The sequence below is a fragment of the Mya arenaria genome, chromosome 15, assembly GCF_026914265.1.
Source record: "Mya arenaria isolate MELC-2E11 chromosome 15, ASM2691426v1".
NCBI lineage: Eukaryota > Metazoa > Mollusca > Bivalvia > Myida > Myidae > Mya > Mya arenaria.
The window spans coordinates 29,236,428-29,249,786 of record NC_069136.1 but is presented as its reverse complement, the minus strand read 5'-3'; the positions used below and the strand labels follow the sequence as shown (position 1 = coordinate 29,249,786).

At 34.5% G+C, this 13,359-nt stretch overlaps 1 protein-coding gene across 2 annotated transcripts in view; it reads left to right on the top strand.

The window, feature by feature from the left end:
* LOC128219766 (kidney mitochondrial carrier protein 1-like) overlaps positions 1-13,359 on the top strand; it is a 38,486-nt gene that overhangs the window by 5,842 nt on the left and 19,285 nt on the right. For both annotated transcript variants that reach the window (XM_052927733.1, XM_052927732.1), the window contains 5 exons: positions 2,133-2,280; positions 2,678-2,772; positions 4,817-4,902; positions 8,160-8,258; positions 8,492-8,616. In XM_052927733.1, the coding sequence (XP_052783693.1) occupies positions 2,133-2,280; positions 2,678-2,772; positions 4,817-4,902; positions 8,160-8,258; positions 8,492-8,616 (553 nt within the window). The remainder of the gene's footprint in view (positions 1-2,132; positions 2,281-2,677; positions 2,773-4,816; positions 4,903-8,159; positions 8,259-8,491; positions 8,617-13,359) is intronic.

The following is a 13,359-nucleotide window of genomic DNA, read 5'->3' as shown; positions in this document are numbered from 1 at the left end:
ACCATTTCGGTGAATGTAAACACTTTTGCTTAAAAGCTTACAAACTCTTCCAAAATTATAAATTGTTTTAATTGTTTATATATTTCATAAAACATTCTACAATAACCTGTCTCTATGATGTAGTCCAGTCTTACCTGTAAATACCAGGGATCCCGGCTCGATGCATTCTGATTTTAAAACCTGTTTTGATATCGTTTGCAATTACCTAATTTACTCTTTTGTTGAATGCTTGATGAAATAAAGATATTCTAATGAAATGTTCAATATACAGGTACTTGAATGTTAAGCTTGTTCACAGATATTGAATATGCTTTTACATGGATAAAATTTTAACATAACTTACTTGATTCGGTGTGCATCATTTTGCAATTAATGTGCTTTTATTAAGTCTGTGTTAAGTTGTTATGTTGTTTCGTTAAATTATTAAAGACAGTAAAAGGATATGGGAATTTACTAACTGTTGCAAAAAGCATGACTATATCATCACATGTACTGATTTCAGGTTTAACCATTTAAATAATCATGATGATACTATGTATTAAGAATGTATTCCTTACTGATATTATGAACATTCGATTATTGTTAAAGACAGTTAAAGGATATGGGAATTTACTAACTAATGCAAAAAGCATGACTATATCATCACATGTACTGATTTCAGGTTTAACCATTTAAATAATCATGATGATACTATGTATTAAGAATGTATTCCTTACTGATATTATGAACATTCGATTATTGTCCGATAGTAAATCAAAATGCCTGGTCCGATTCGATTCGATTATCGATAGCAAATGGAGTCCGATTTTCAAACACTAGTGTTAACACCTCCCAGTAATGCGTCAATCGTAATTCCTCTGTCCACCGATGGGCCAAGGAGGATGAGAGAGTGTTTATGCCAAGGAAAGTGGGTTCCATCAAATTACAGTTCATGTCAGTTTACACATGTAAATGTAGTGCAACATGGTTGAATGCCATATTTAGTTCTATATTCTATCTAGGTACCTTAGTGCAACTTATTTCATATAACAGTAATGAAAAAAATATTGTATTTGAAATCCTAATAAAAGTATATGACACATAGACCTTGCTGCTGCTAGAGCATGCTGTCACATCTATGTTACATGTATACACAGTTGTTCACTAGAGATTATTAGATAGGATGTTTGATGTATGCTATCTGTTTACAATCATGATGTTTAAGAGTGAACAAGTTTATTTACACTTTTTGACCCAAGGTATGCAAATAGTTCAAAAGGTTTATAACTTTTGTTCATCTTGTTTCTGCGTATTGATATGAAAAAGAAATCATTTTAAAATAGGTTCAGTCCAGACATTACTTTTATTTACAAAGTCCTTCAATAAGTTAATGAATTTACTCCTGATGTCACCAAATCATTGAGCTGATTAGAAAAAATGCCTGTATATATATGTTGGTTTTAAACATTTCTTAAGTTGTGATGCAGATAATTTTAGCATAATCAATAACATACTCATACCTGACTTACTTTTCTTAACCTCTCAACCTTGAAGCATCAAACCGATTCATGATTTATTTGGTTGAAAAATATACTATCTTTGAAAAATATACTATCTATAAGTATTGATAGCCTTACTGTAACATTCTATTTCGAATAATTTATCAAAAGCTCACTCAGTGTGACCCGTCTCTCACTCAGTGTGACCCACCTCACACTCGGTGTGACCCGTCTCTCACTCATTGTGACCCATCTCTCACTCGTTATGACCTGTCTCTCATTCCGTGTGACCCATCTCTCACTCGTTATGACCTGTCTCTCATTCGGTGTGACCTGTCTTACGCTCGGTGTGACCCGTCTTACACTCGTTGTGACAATGTCTCTCACTCGATGTGACCTGTCTCACACTCCGTGTGACCCGTCTCTCACTCGTTATGACCTGTCTCTCATTCGTTGTGACAATGTCTCTCACTCGGTGTGACCCGTCTTACACTCGTTGTGACAATGTCTCTCACTCGGTGTGACCTGTCTCACACTCCTTGTGACAAGGTCTCTCACTCCGTTTGACCTGTTTCTCACTCACTGTGACCTGTTTCTCACTCACTGTGACCTGTTTCTCACTCACTGTGACCTGTTAATCTACTTGTGTTACAGGGACATTTCCAATTGACACAACAAAAACTCGTCTGCAAATTCAAGGTCAGCGTATTGATGCCAAGCTGTCACAAGTGAAGTACAATGGAATGATACATGCTCTTTTAAGAATATTTAAAGAGGAGGGTCTTACAGCATTATACTCGGGGTAAGGCAGACAAAGGCAGCCATTATGATTTTTGTATAGCTATATATTAATGGATCAAACCTTCATTTGACTTTGTAATATTAATATTAACTGTAGTTTTAAATGTCTGCAGTAATTCTTTTGTCTTATTATTCTTACATTACATAACTGTTTCACCGGTGCAATTGATATATCAAAAAAAAATTTTTTTTTATAAAGAATTATTTTATGTATGATAGAATAGTTTTAAATGCCAATGCTCTGCTGGTCCTCATTTACTTCTACTTGCATCAGTGGTTCCATTCAGTGTATTGGCCAATTGATTTCACAGTTCAGTGAAAGCGCTCAGATTTTATGTAATACATAATAATGCGTCCCTGAATGATGAAATATATCATTTTTTCACGGTCCATTTCAGTATAGCACCAGCACTACTGCGACAGGCGAGTTATGGCACAGTGAAAATTGGTGTCTACCATTACATGAACCGCATGTTTGCCGAAAATGAGCAAGGTAGGATTATGGCCGCTTAAACCTATTTTTAGCCAAGTCTACATGAGCGAAGTCTATTTTTAGCCAAGTTTACATGTAAAGTCACTATTGCTTGTAAATGTTTGTTCAAATTATGCCCCTAATTTAAAATAACTTGCCATATGTATTTGACACATAAAGGCAAGATTAATTTTTCATGAACAGACCTTGTTCACAGGTCAATGTCACATTCGGGGGCATTCGTCACATACTGTGACAGCTCTTGTTATTAATACTTTATCGTAGAGTTGTGGCCCTTTGCTTAGGTGAGCGTTTTAGGGCCATCATGGCCCTCTTGTTCAATTCTTATTAAATTCAATCCCAGAGCCCCAGTTTCTTCCATTTCTTGTTGTTGAACACATTAATGTGGATTTGATCAGTTCACAAAATTATATTTAGTCCAAGATGTCTATAGATACTTGCAATCTTGTTATAGCAATATGTGTTGTAGCCAAAGTTCAGAACGTAATACTTGGACTAAGAGGGATTTGCAAATGACATCATATCCCTTGACATGATGCCAGTGTAAGTGTTGAAGCTTTGCCAACATAATATAAAGGACTGTTACACTACCCATGAAAATAATAGTAATGATTTAGTGTTGAAGTTTGGATCAATAATATTGAATGGATCAATAACATTGGAATGCAGAGCATTCAAATTGTTTGAAATAGTTCCAACTATCAAAATTTGTGTCAAGGTTTATTCAGATTGTAAATCGGTCAAATACTGGTCTTCTCCTCTAAAACCTGAATTTTGATTATGGAGGACTGCTCATTTTTCTGTTTTCCTTATTTCTCATCTAAGTTGATAATAATTGCATCTAAATCAGCTATGAGTTACCTTGACCAGCAGCTCTGTTTTTTAACTTGCTGTGACAAAGCAGAGAATACCAAATGCACCTTTATTGAAAACATAATTTCATGGAAATTACAATAAATTTATGACACAGTGGGAAATAAAATCAATTTAACAGCTGCAATAGATGCACAGTAGCGTCATGAAATACCATGTATGATCTCATAAATGCACTTGGCCTAGCAGACATTCAGGATGTGTTGTCCCCAGGTATGCCTACCCTGACTCAGACATAAAACAGACAGATAGTTTCTCTCTTAAATGTGTATTCCGGCCAAAAGATTAAAATCTATGTTTCAGGCTCTTACAAAAACAAATTTGTTCCTACCAAACATTTTTAGGCCTTACTATAGATGTGTGTATGACTGTAGATAACAATAGATTTGTGGTTCTTATTTAAGATGGCCCGTGATGCCTGGCACATCTGTAATGACATAATTCAGGCTTTCAAGTGGCCTACTTTTCCTACTTAAAATAGCACTAAAGAAGTCGTCAATGCTTTTCCCTCTCTATAAGGAAATTGCTTTACCAAGAACTGGTGACAAATTAAAAAAATGAAATATATTTTTTCAATTAACCTTCTGACTGAATTGCAGTTGTTTTGACTTCATTTACATTTTAAAAGAAATTGGGACCTGTTCATTACTGTAACTGCTGTAATTTAACAAAAAGCACTTAACACAGACACTCAGATTTTGAGTCTTTCTTTCCTGTATAGACTTATTTGTGTTAATGTGTACATAAATAAAGACAATGATTAGAATGACCATAAAATAAACATGATCTGTATAACTCTAAGACATTACACAACAATCACATACTATTGATGATTATGATCTTATACCTAATACAGCACTCAGTTTTGGTGAAGGTATGTAGATTTCGTGTTGTCCATCTGTCCATCTGTTCTTTCATCAGCAGCAAGTGATATGGTCCATAAGTACAGGAGTTTATGAAACTTATGTCAAGACTGTATAACCTCAGTGCACTGGTGCATGTCAAAATCCATCTTGAATGGGTCAGTAAAACAAAAGTGATTGCTTTTACAAATTAATGAAAAAAGCTCAAATTTAACCAATCTGAGCCATGACCTGTTACTCATTGATAATGTTCAGCCTATCAATTTTGTATAGTTATTTTTATTTCATTTTTGTGTGTGTGATTTCAGAGGAATCGTTACCAGTGAATGTGTTCTGCGGGATTGTTGCAGGGATTGTGTCCAGCTCATTTGCCAACCCGACAGATGTGCTCAAAGTAAGAACATAAGGATGATTTGCCCATTTCATTAAAGATCTTAATATTTCAGGGAAATTGCCTCCCAAACCCTTCATTTTGAGAAAAAGGCTTATCAATCCTCAATTCAGTCATATTAGATCATTCTTAATAGAGCAAATCTCAAATGTTTAGTAAAACTGCCGAAAAAATCATATTTCTCAAAGCATTATTAATGCTTTTAGCCATGAAGCTTAATTTTAGCACCACCCTGCCATGCAAATTTTCAACTTCAAGATTGAGTTAGATTTCTCCAAAATTTAAAAACCCAAGTGTTTAAATTTAAACAAAATCATCATTCTCTAACAGTAATCATTTAAATAGAATAACCTGATTGCGTAATTGCTAGTTAAACAACAAAAAAATGAAATTAATAATGTTCAAAACATTTTGATGTCAATAGCAAATGATGTCCTGCAAGTGCTGTTTTCTCAGATTAATTTCAACGAATTGTGTGGTTGCCCTCATTTCCACACAATTTTGCACTAAGTAGGGGCAAGCAGTTACCATTTGTTTTACAATTTATCCATATGCATGCGTCTGCAGACGGAAATGACCTCAAAAGGTGAATTTGTATATTGCATAAAATCTACTAAACAAACCATGGGTCAGAATTGTCCATGTACATCCCATGTTACAGCTTGTTAAGAGGCTCATGATTTCTGAATACAAACCCAGTATATAATTTTATGCTAAAAAATTGCTATCGTTGGGAAGTTGATCTTGCATCTTAACTTTGTTACATAATAAAAAATCAATTCATCCTACAGCTGAAGTGCCCTTCTGAAGCTAGAAATGTTACTGTGACATTGTATACTGTGGTATTATTGTTAGACAGTCTGTTTTAGTAGTTTTCATATCAAATGGCTGCAACAAATTATAAGTGCCCATTTTGTCCATAACGGTCGCCTGTGTCATCTAAAGTGCAGTGTTAACATTGTAATTTGTTGTGTAATTTGATCATATAAGAATGAAGTAAGTATCATCTATCCATGAAATGGCTATTTATGGAATTCAAATTAAACACATTGATGTAAAATACTTAATGTTCTTTATAATCAGATAAATATTGAATTTACATTTAAATGCATAACAAGAAAACAAGGAAATTGTTAATGAAACCTCGTCCAGATGTATAGAGCCAGGGGGTGAATAGTTGAACAGGAAGTTAAACTGTGTACACGTTATGAAAATAGGTGGGAGTTTTTAATTTAAGTAAATTGACTGATTATGAAGACCATAATATTATGTTTTTATTATGTTAAACTTCCATGGACTTTAATCAAAACTTTAAATCCTTTTGCGCATGCCTCAAAAGACAGATGACCATCTCATTTTAACCACTCCTTGAAATTTAAAATTTATGTTTAATTTGAAGATTACGTTACATACATTGTTTTATTCAGTTAATGAAAGTTTCATATTGAAAGCAGTAATATTCATTGCATAACAACAAATCAAATCAGATAATAGATTGCACAATTTAGGAATTGAATTTCACTTTATAGGTTAACACTTTTCAACTTTAATTTGATAAATGCATATTAACAAACAATAACCAGTTTGATATTTGTAAGAAATCATGCTTCACTATTGTTAGTAGGTTGGCCTATGATGAGTGTTGCTTCTGTCTACTGCAAGCTTGTCTGGGAACACATCTTAACCTGTATAATTATTTCCTCCAATGAGGTAAACTGATATGACAAAATATTATCAGCAAGTGTTGAAACAGACTATAGGTTAATGTGGTACAGTCTTAGTAAAGCAGATCTAAGTAGATAACTTCTGGTAATATGCCAGAATTGATTGAAATTCATTGAAAATGTTGAATTTACTTTATTTTGTTCTGTGAATTCCTGGGTATTTTTCTACAGTGTAGCCAAGGTTGGGAATATGTTGTTTAAATTCAATGAATCACATACATACACTATGGCTACACCTTCAGAACAGTTTTGTTTGTTTTGTCTCTGAAATTAGATACTGTTACAAGACATACTATGTTTGATCATTAAATAATTTCAAGGCTTTTTTTTAATATTCAAAACATCTGAATTATGTTCATGTGTTGACAAACAAGCTAACATTCCTGTGTGGTCAGTTGATTACTGTGACAGGTGGTCATTCGATTCCTGTGACTGGTGGTCAGTTGACTCCTGTGAATGGTAGTCCATTGACTCCTGTGACAGGTGGTCAGGTGATTCCTGTGAATGGTAGTCCATTGATTCCTGTGACAGGTGGTCAGTTGATTCCTGTGAATGGTAGTCCATTGATTCCTGTGACAGGTGGTCAGTTGATTCCTGTGACTGGTGGTCAGTTGATTCCTGGGACTGGTGGTCAGTTGATTCCTGTGACTGGTGGTCAGTTGATTCCTGTGACAGGTGGTCATTTGATTCCTGGGACTGGTGGTCAGTTGATTCCTGGGACTGGTGGTCAGTTGATTCCTGGGACTGGTGGTCAGTTGATTACTGTGTCATTTGGTCAGTTGTTTTATTGACCGGTGGTCAGTTGATTCCTGTGAATGGTAGTCAATTGATTCCTGTATCAGGTGGTCAGTTGATTACTGTGTCATTTAGTCAGTTGTTTTATTGACCGGTGGTCAGTTGATTCCTGTGAATGGTAGTCAATTGATTCCTGTGACAGGTGGTCAGTTTATTCCTGTGACAGGTGGTCAGTTGATTCCTGTGACTGATGGTCACTTGATTCCTGTGATTGGTGGTCACTTGATTCCTCTGGTCTGAATTTCAGAATGACATTTGCTTTAAAACTTCAGGGAACAATATACTTACACATAACATGCTTTATTATACTTAACATATTTTTTATATATTTTTTAGTATCATGATTAAAATGCATAAAAGTCATGAACACATAAATGTTAGTATTTTGGACTAGTGTGCTGGCTGCAAGCCAACATACTTCTAAGTATTATATGAGTTTTTCTGTCTTAAAATATTTTAGTGACTGGAAATAAGCATCAGGGCTTACATGGACCATCCTTGTTTATTACACACTAAGTTCAAATTAACTTTAGTCTAGTCGATCAATTAATCAGGATGTAGTTTTATATCTAGTGACTCAAATTGTTCATCATGAAATGTGATCTAACAATAAATGTGGGAAAATATAGGAATAGTTAAAAATATACATACGTTAAGTTGCTCATAATAAGCAAAATGAACAAGCGTTTGTAACCAGCTGTTTGTGTATTGTTTATATTCACATTTTCTGTTTGTTGTCAGGTGCGTATGCAGGCGCGATCCTCCCTGAGTGGTAAGGAGACAATGGTACGGGCATTCCATGACATCTTCAGACAGGAGGGAGTCAGGGGACTATGGAGGGTATGTGTACCTTTATGTAGTTATAGTTAGAATGTGGCATGCATATTGGAATTGTTTCAGTCCCAAAATTACAGGGATACAATATTAAATTATTGCTTGTACACAAATGCCCCTATAGATATCCAAGGGGTATTTTCCTCTGTATTTTTCTGAATCCAGCAACTTTCAAACCACATTGTGTTTGTATCTCTTATTTCTCACCCTTAACTGAACCCTTTCTCCTACCATATCAGGGTGTAGGTCCAACTGCCCAGAGAGCTGCAATAGTGGTGGGTGTGGAACTGCCAGCGTACGACATGATCAAGAAGTACATCATAAACCACCATATCATGGGAGACACGAAAGAAACACACTTTGTGTATGTGCAGAAAGTTTTGTCTTGTGCTATTTCAAGAGTGTATAGTTATGTTGAGTCCTGTTTTGTGTATGTTCAAGAGTGTATAGTTTTTTTGAGTCCTGTTGCGTGTTTGTTCATAAAGTGTATAGTTTTGTGGATTCCTGATTTGTGTCTACTCAAGAGTGTTTAGTTTTGTGGAGTCTTGTCTTGTGTCTGTTTAAGAGTATATAGTTTTGTAGAATCTTGATTTGTGTATGTTAAAGAATGTAAAGTTTTGTTGAATATTGATTTGTGTCTGAGTGACGAGTGACTTTGGAACCATTGCGAGTTGATTGCCCTGTGTTCAATTTTTTAGTGCCAAAAGATCTCTTTGAAAATTTAAAACTTTTAGGCTGATTTGGAACGTCCATTTTAAAGTCAAACTTTAATGTGACAAGTTTGAAAGAATACATATTGCTGGCTATTTAATGACAATTCTATTTTAGCAAGTAATTGTAATTATCACAATCAACTACAGTTCTTCCACTTACCAGTCTTTATCAATCCGCTGACTGTTTTCACACAATTCGCACACAAATTAGCTAGATGGTCACTGGTTTAATTATGACATGGTGACCTGATTATTATCCCCCGCCCAATCAAAGGTTTCGGAAGGGGGATATTGTTTTGGCGTTGTTTGTCCTTCCATCCTTCCGTCCGTCCGTCCAGTACCATATCTTGGTAGTCATTGATCAGAAAATGTTCATAAAAGTGGGTCACATTTGGTCAAAAACTAGGTCACTAGGTCAAATCTTAGAAAAATCTTTGGAACATACTAGAGGCATTATACATGGTCAAATATTAATAAAACTTAATCAGAATATTTCCCTTGATAAACTCTTGGTTGTTAATAAAACTGGGTTACATATGATTGAAAATTAGGTCACTAGGTCAAATCTTAGAAAAATCTTGTCCAGAACCATATCATGGTAATGATTGTTTAAGTTATGTTCAAACTTGGTCATGATGTACAGCTTGATGAAATATGGACCACTGAAAAAAGTGGACCACATGGGGTCAAAAACTAGGTCACAAGGTCAAATCTTTGAAAAATCTTTGGATCATACTAGAGGCATTATACCTGGTCAAATATTCATAAAACTTAATCAGAATGTATTTCTTGATGAAATCTTGGGACTTATTTAAAACTAGGTCACATTTGATTGAAAATGGGGTCACTTGGTCAAATCATATATTTTTTTTGTCTAAAATGGTAATGATTGGTAGGATTATGTTAAAACTTGGTCATGATGTTCCCCTTGATGAAATATGGACTGCTTTTAAAAGTGGGTCACATTGGGTCAAAAACTAGGTCACTAGGTCAAATCATAGAAAAATCTTTGAAACACGTTAGAGGCATTATGTATGGTCTAATATTCATGAAACTTGATCAGAATGATTACCTTTATGAACTCTTGGACATGTTTTAAACTGGGTCACATGTGATAAAAAATTAGGTCACTAGGTCAAATCTTTCAAAAATCTTTTTTATGATGGTGATTGGTTGGATTATGTTCAAACATTGCCAGATTGTTCTCTGGGGTAAAATTTCGACTGCGTTTTAAAAGTGGGTCTTATTGGTCAAAAACAAGGTCACTAGTTCAAATCTTAGAAAAAATATTGGGAACACACTAGAGGGAATCTAATATTCATGAAACTTAATCAGACTGTTTTTCTTTATTGTTGTTGAATAGTTAGAAACTTGGTCACATGGGGTCAGAAACCAGGTAAGTAGGTGAAATTTTTGAAAAATTGTGTCCCGAACCAAACATTGGTATTGAAAAGTCAGTTATGTTCAAATTTGGTCAGAATGTTTGCCTTAAAGCTGCACTCTCACAGATTGAACGTTTTGACAATTTTTTTATTTTTTTGTCTTCGAACGAGCCAATTTTTGCGAAAATCCATGGAAACCAGTTATATAAGACTGCTGACAAAAAAATAGATCGAAGATTTTATATTTCAATTCAAAAACTGATGTTTTCTGCATTTTTCTTAAACCGTTAGTAACGGTTTAAGCCATAAAACATTAATTTTTGTACGGAAATATGAAAATCTACGATCTGAGTTTTTGTCAGCAATGATATATCATTGGTTTGCAGATATTTACACACAAATTTGCTCTTTCCAAGACCAAAAATAAAAAAGTTGTAAAAATGGTAAATCTGTGAGAGTGCAGCTTTAATGAAATCTAACAAGAGTTATAAAATTGGTCACATGGGGTTAAAAACTAGGTCACTAGGTCATTTCTCATATCTATCATACCTCAAAGGTCAAGGTCACACAAGACATTTAAGGGTCAGAGTACACATAATCGTGTCCACGCTATAACTTACTTATGCATTGATGGATTGCCATATAACTTGGTACAAATGTTGTTCTCATTGAGAGGATGTGCCTTGACCTTGACCGGGGTCCATAACTCATTGGTCAAGGTCACATCTGACATTTAAAGGTCATAGTTCACATGCTCGTTTAAGCCAAAATAACCTTGACATTGATCTTACCTACACTACACACGATATGAATATCGTATTTCCCCGACTATAAGGCGATCCGCTTATAAGACGACCCCTAATAACTATAACCTTGCCCATGAAATATGGTGTTTTTGTATAGACTCGTTTATAAGACGGGGTCAATTTTTAAAGCAAATCTAGCACTTGAATTTCTTTAAGTGTGTGGTAATGTTCAAGCTAAACAGTCAATTATCTACTAAATTTGTTCATTTGCTTGGAAGAAAATCACAGATTTAATGTCAACTGTGAACTCTCTTATGTGGTGGTAGGTTAATAATAGAACAATGTTACGCGGTTAAGGATTTTTTTTTTTTTTTTCGTACAGCCAAGGGTTCATTCATATTTATAGTAAACTCTCATGAGAGGATTATTGATTATTATTTTTCCGATCGTATGGTATGTTAATTCTAACCAGCCTAAACGCAATCTTGGGAGTAGATGGGGGTTACAAGGTAAATGCTGACATATATAAATACAAACTACTGCCATGCACCTTTGATGTTTACACAGCTTGTGCTGTGACGCTGCAAATTGTACCATTTGATCTGCAGCCGACAAACACGACACATTCCATTACATGTGTTAAATTTTCGCAGGTGTTTGTATGGATTGCAGTTGATAGGACTTAAATTTATAGGAGAAATAATAAATAACCATTGATGATTGCGGATAAATTAATGTATATTAAACGATTAATGAAATGTGTATTGAAGCATGCCAGTTAGTCTGCATGATATACGCATAGCCTAATCGTAAAGAAAAATTATGGAAATGGAAAAAATAACACAATTTCAGCAGTAAATCTGTCTACTTTGAGGTTAAAAATCGGGACCCAATTTTCCCGTCTTATAGTCGAGGAAATATGGTAACTTAAACAAATATCCTTTTATAATCTGTTCATATATCCAAGAATATTTAGGTTACCGATAAAAAAAATTGTATTTCCTATATTCCCACTCTTGACCAGTGGTTGTGTACAATTTTGGTCAGATTCAACATACCAATCAGGTTGCGAGAAAAACAAAATATACTAAAAAACGACGGCAGGGGATATAGCCGTCCTTTGGACTGCCTTGTTAATTATTGCCTTTTGTTAATTTTCAATTTTATTTTTTTTGTCTGCAGCGTAACTTGAAAAATCTTTGAGGTATTGACTTCAAACTTCATAAACAGAAATATCTTATTTAGGAGAAGTGCAATGCACAAGAACCATAGCTCTGGCTGCAGATTTTTTTGAGTTATCGCCCTTGGTTAATTTTCATTGTTGTCCTGTTTTTAATTTGGCGGGGTATTGGCATCTGTTACTGCTCTTGTTCAAGAGTGTATAGTATTGTGATGTCCTGATTTGTGTTTGTTCAATAGTGTTTTCGTATTGTATTGACTTGTCTTGTGTTTGTTCAAGACTGTTTAGTTTTGTGGAGTTCTGATTTTTGTTTGTTTATGAGTGTAAAGTGTTTATAGAGTCTTGTCTATTGTGTAGGTTACTGTAGATTTTTTTAATTCCATAAAGACATTTTTCGCATTCTTTTAGTTTTGATCAAGTTAACAGGTTTAAATTTTATGACACTGTTATTTTAGTACAGTAAAACTGCGGTCGTTCAAACAAGCAATCGTTCGAGAACTGGCATTCCCTCGAGGGCGGAGCTTGGTCCCGAACATTTTTCCTTCTATTTGCATATAAAATATACCTACGTCGAGGAGTCGAGCAATATATTTGGTTCCAAGTACACAAGTCATGCACAAAACCTTATGGCTCCCTCGAGGTCATAATTTTAAACTTTTTCCCGAACGCGTTTTCCAAAGTAAACAAAAAATTTCTAGGTGCTAAAAATTGTGCAAGTTGTAAAAATTGCAATGACAGTTGAAAGGAAGTATGATAAGATGTGAAAAACCGTTTATTACTGTTTACGCATGACCGATAATAGTTGAAGGGCATTTGAGATAATAATTATGAGAAGCTAATTGTGAGAAATGTACATGAGTAATGAAAATATAAATAAAACACTACCATATCGAAACCGACAAGATGCGCCAATCAACAATCCTTGATTTTGCTAAACCTAAATCTGACTAATGCCATAATATGTACTGTCATATTTAAATGTTGCATGTTACAATAATGTGCTTTTTGTTTAAACAAACATTTCTATTTATTCATTCATTGTTATTTCTTTTTGCATTTTACATTTAGTATACATTTAGTTTACGA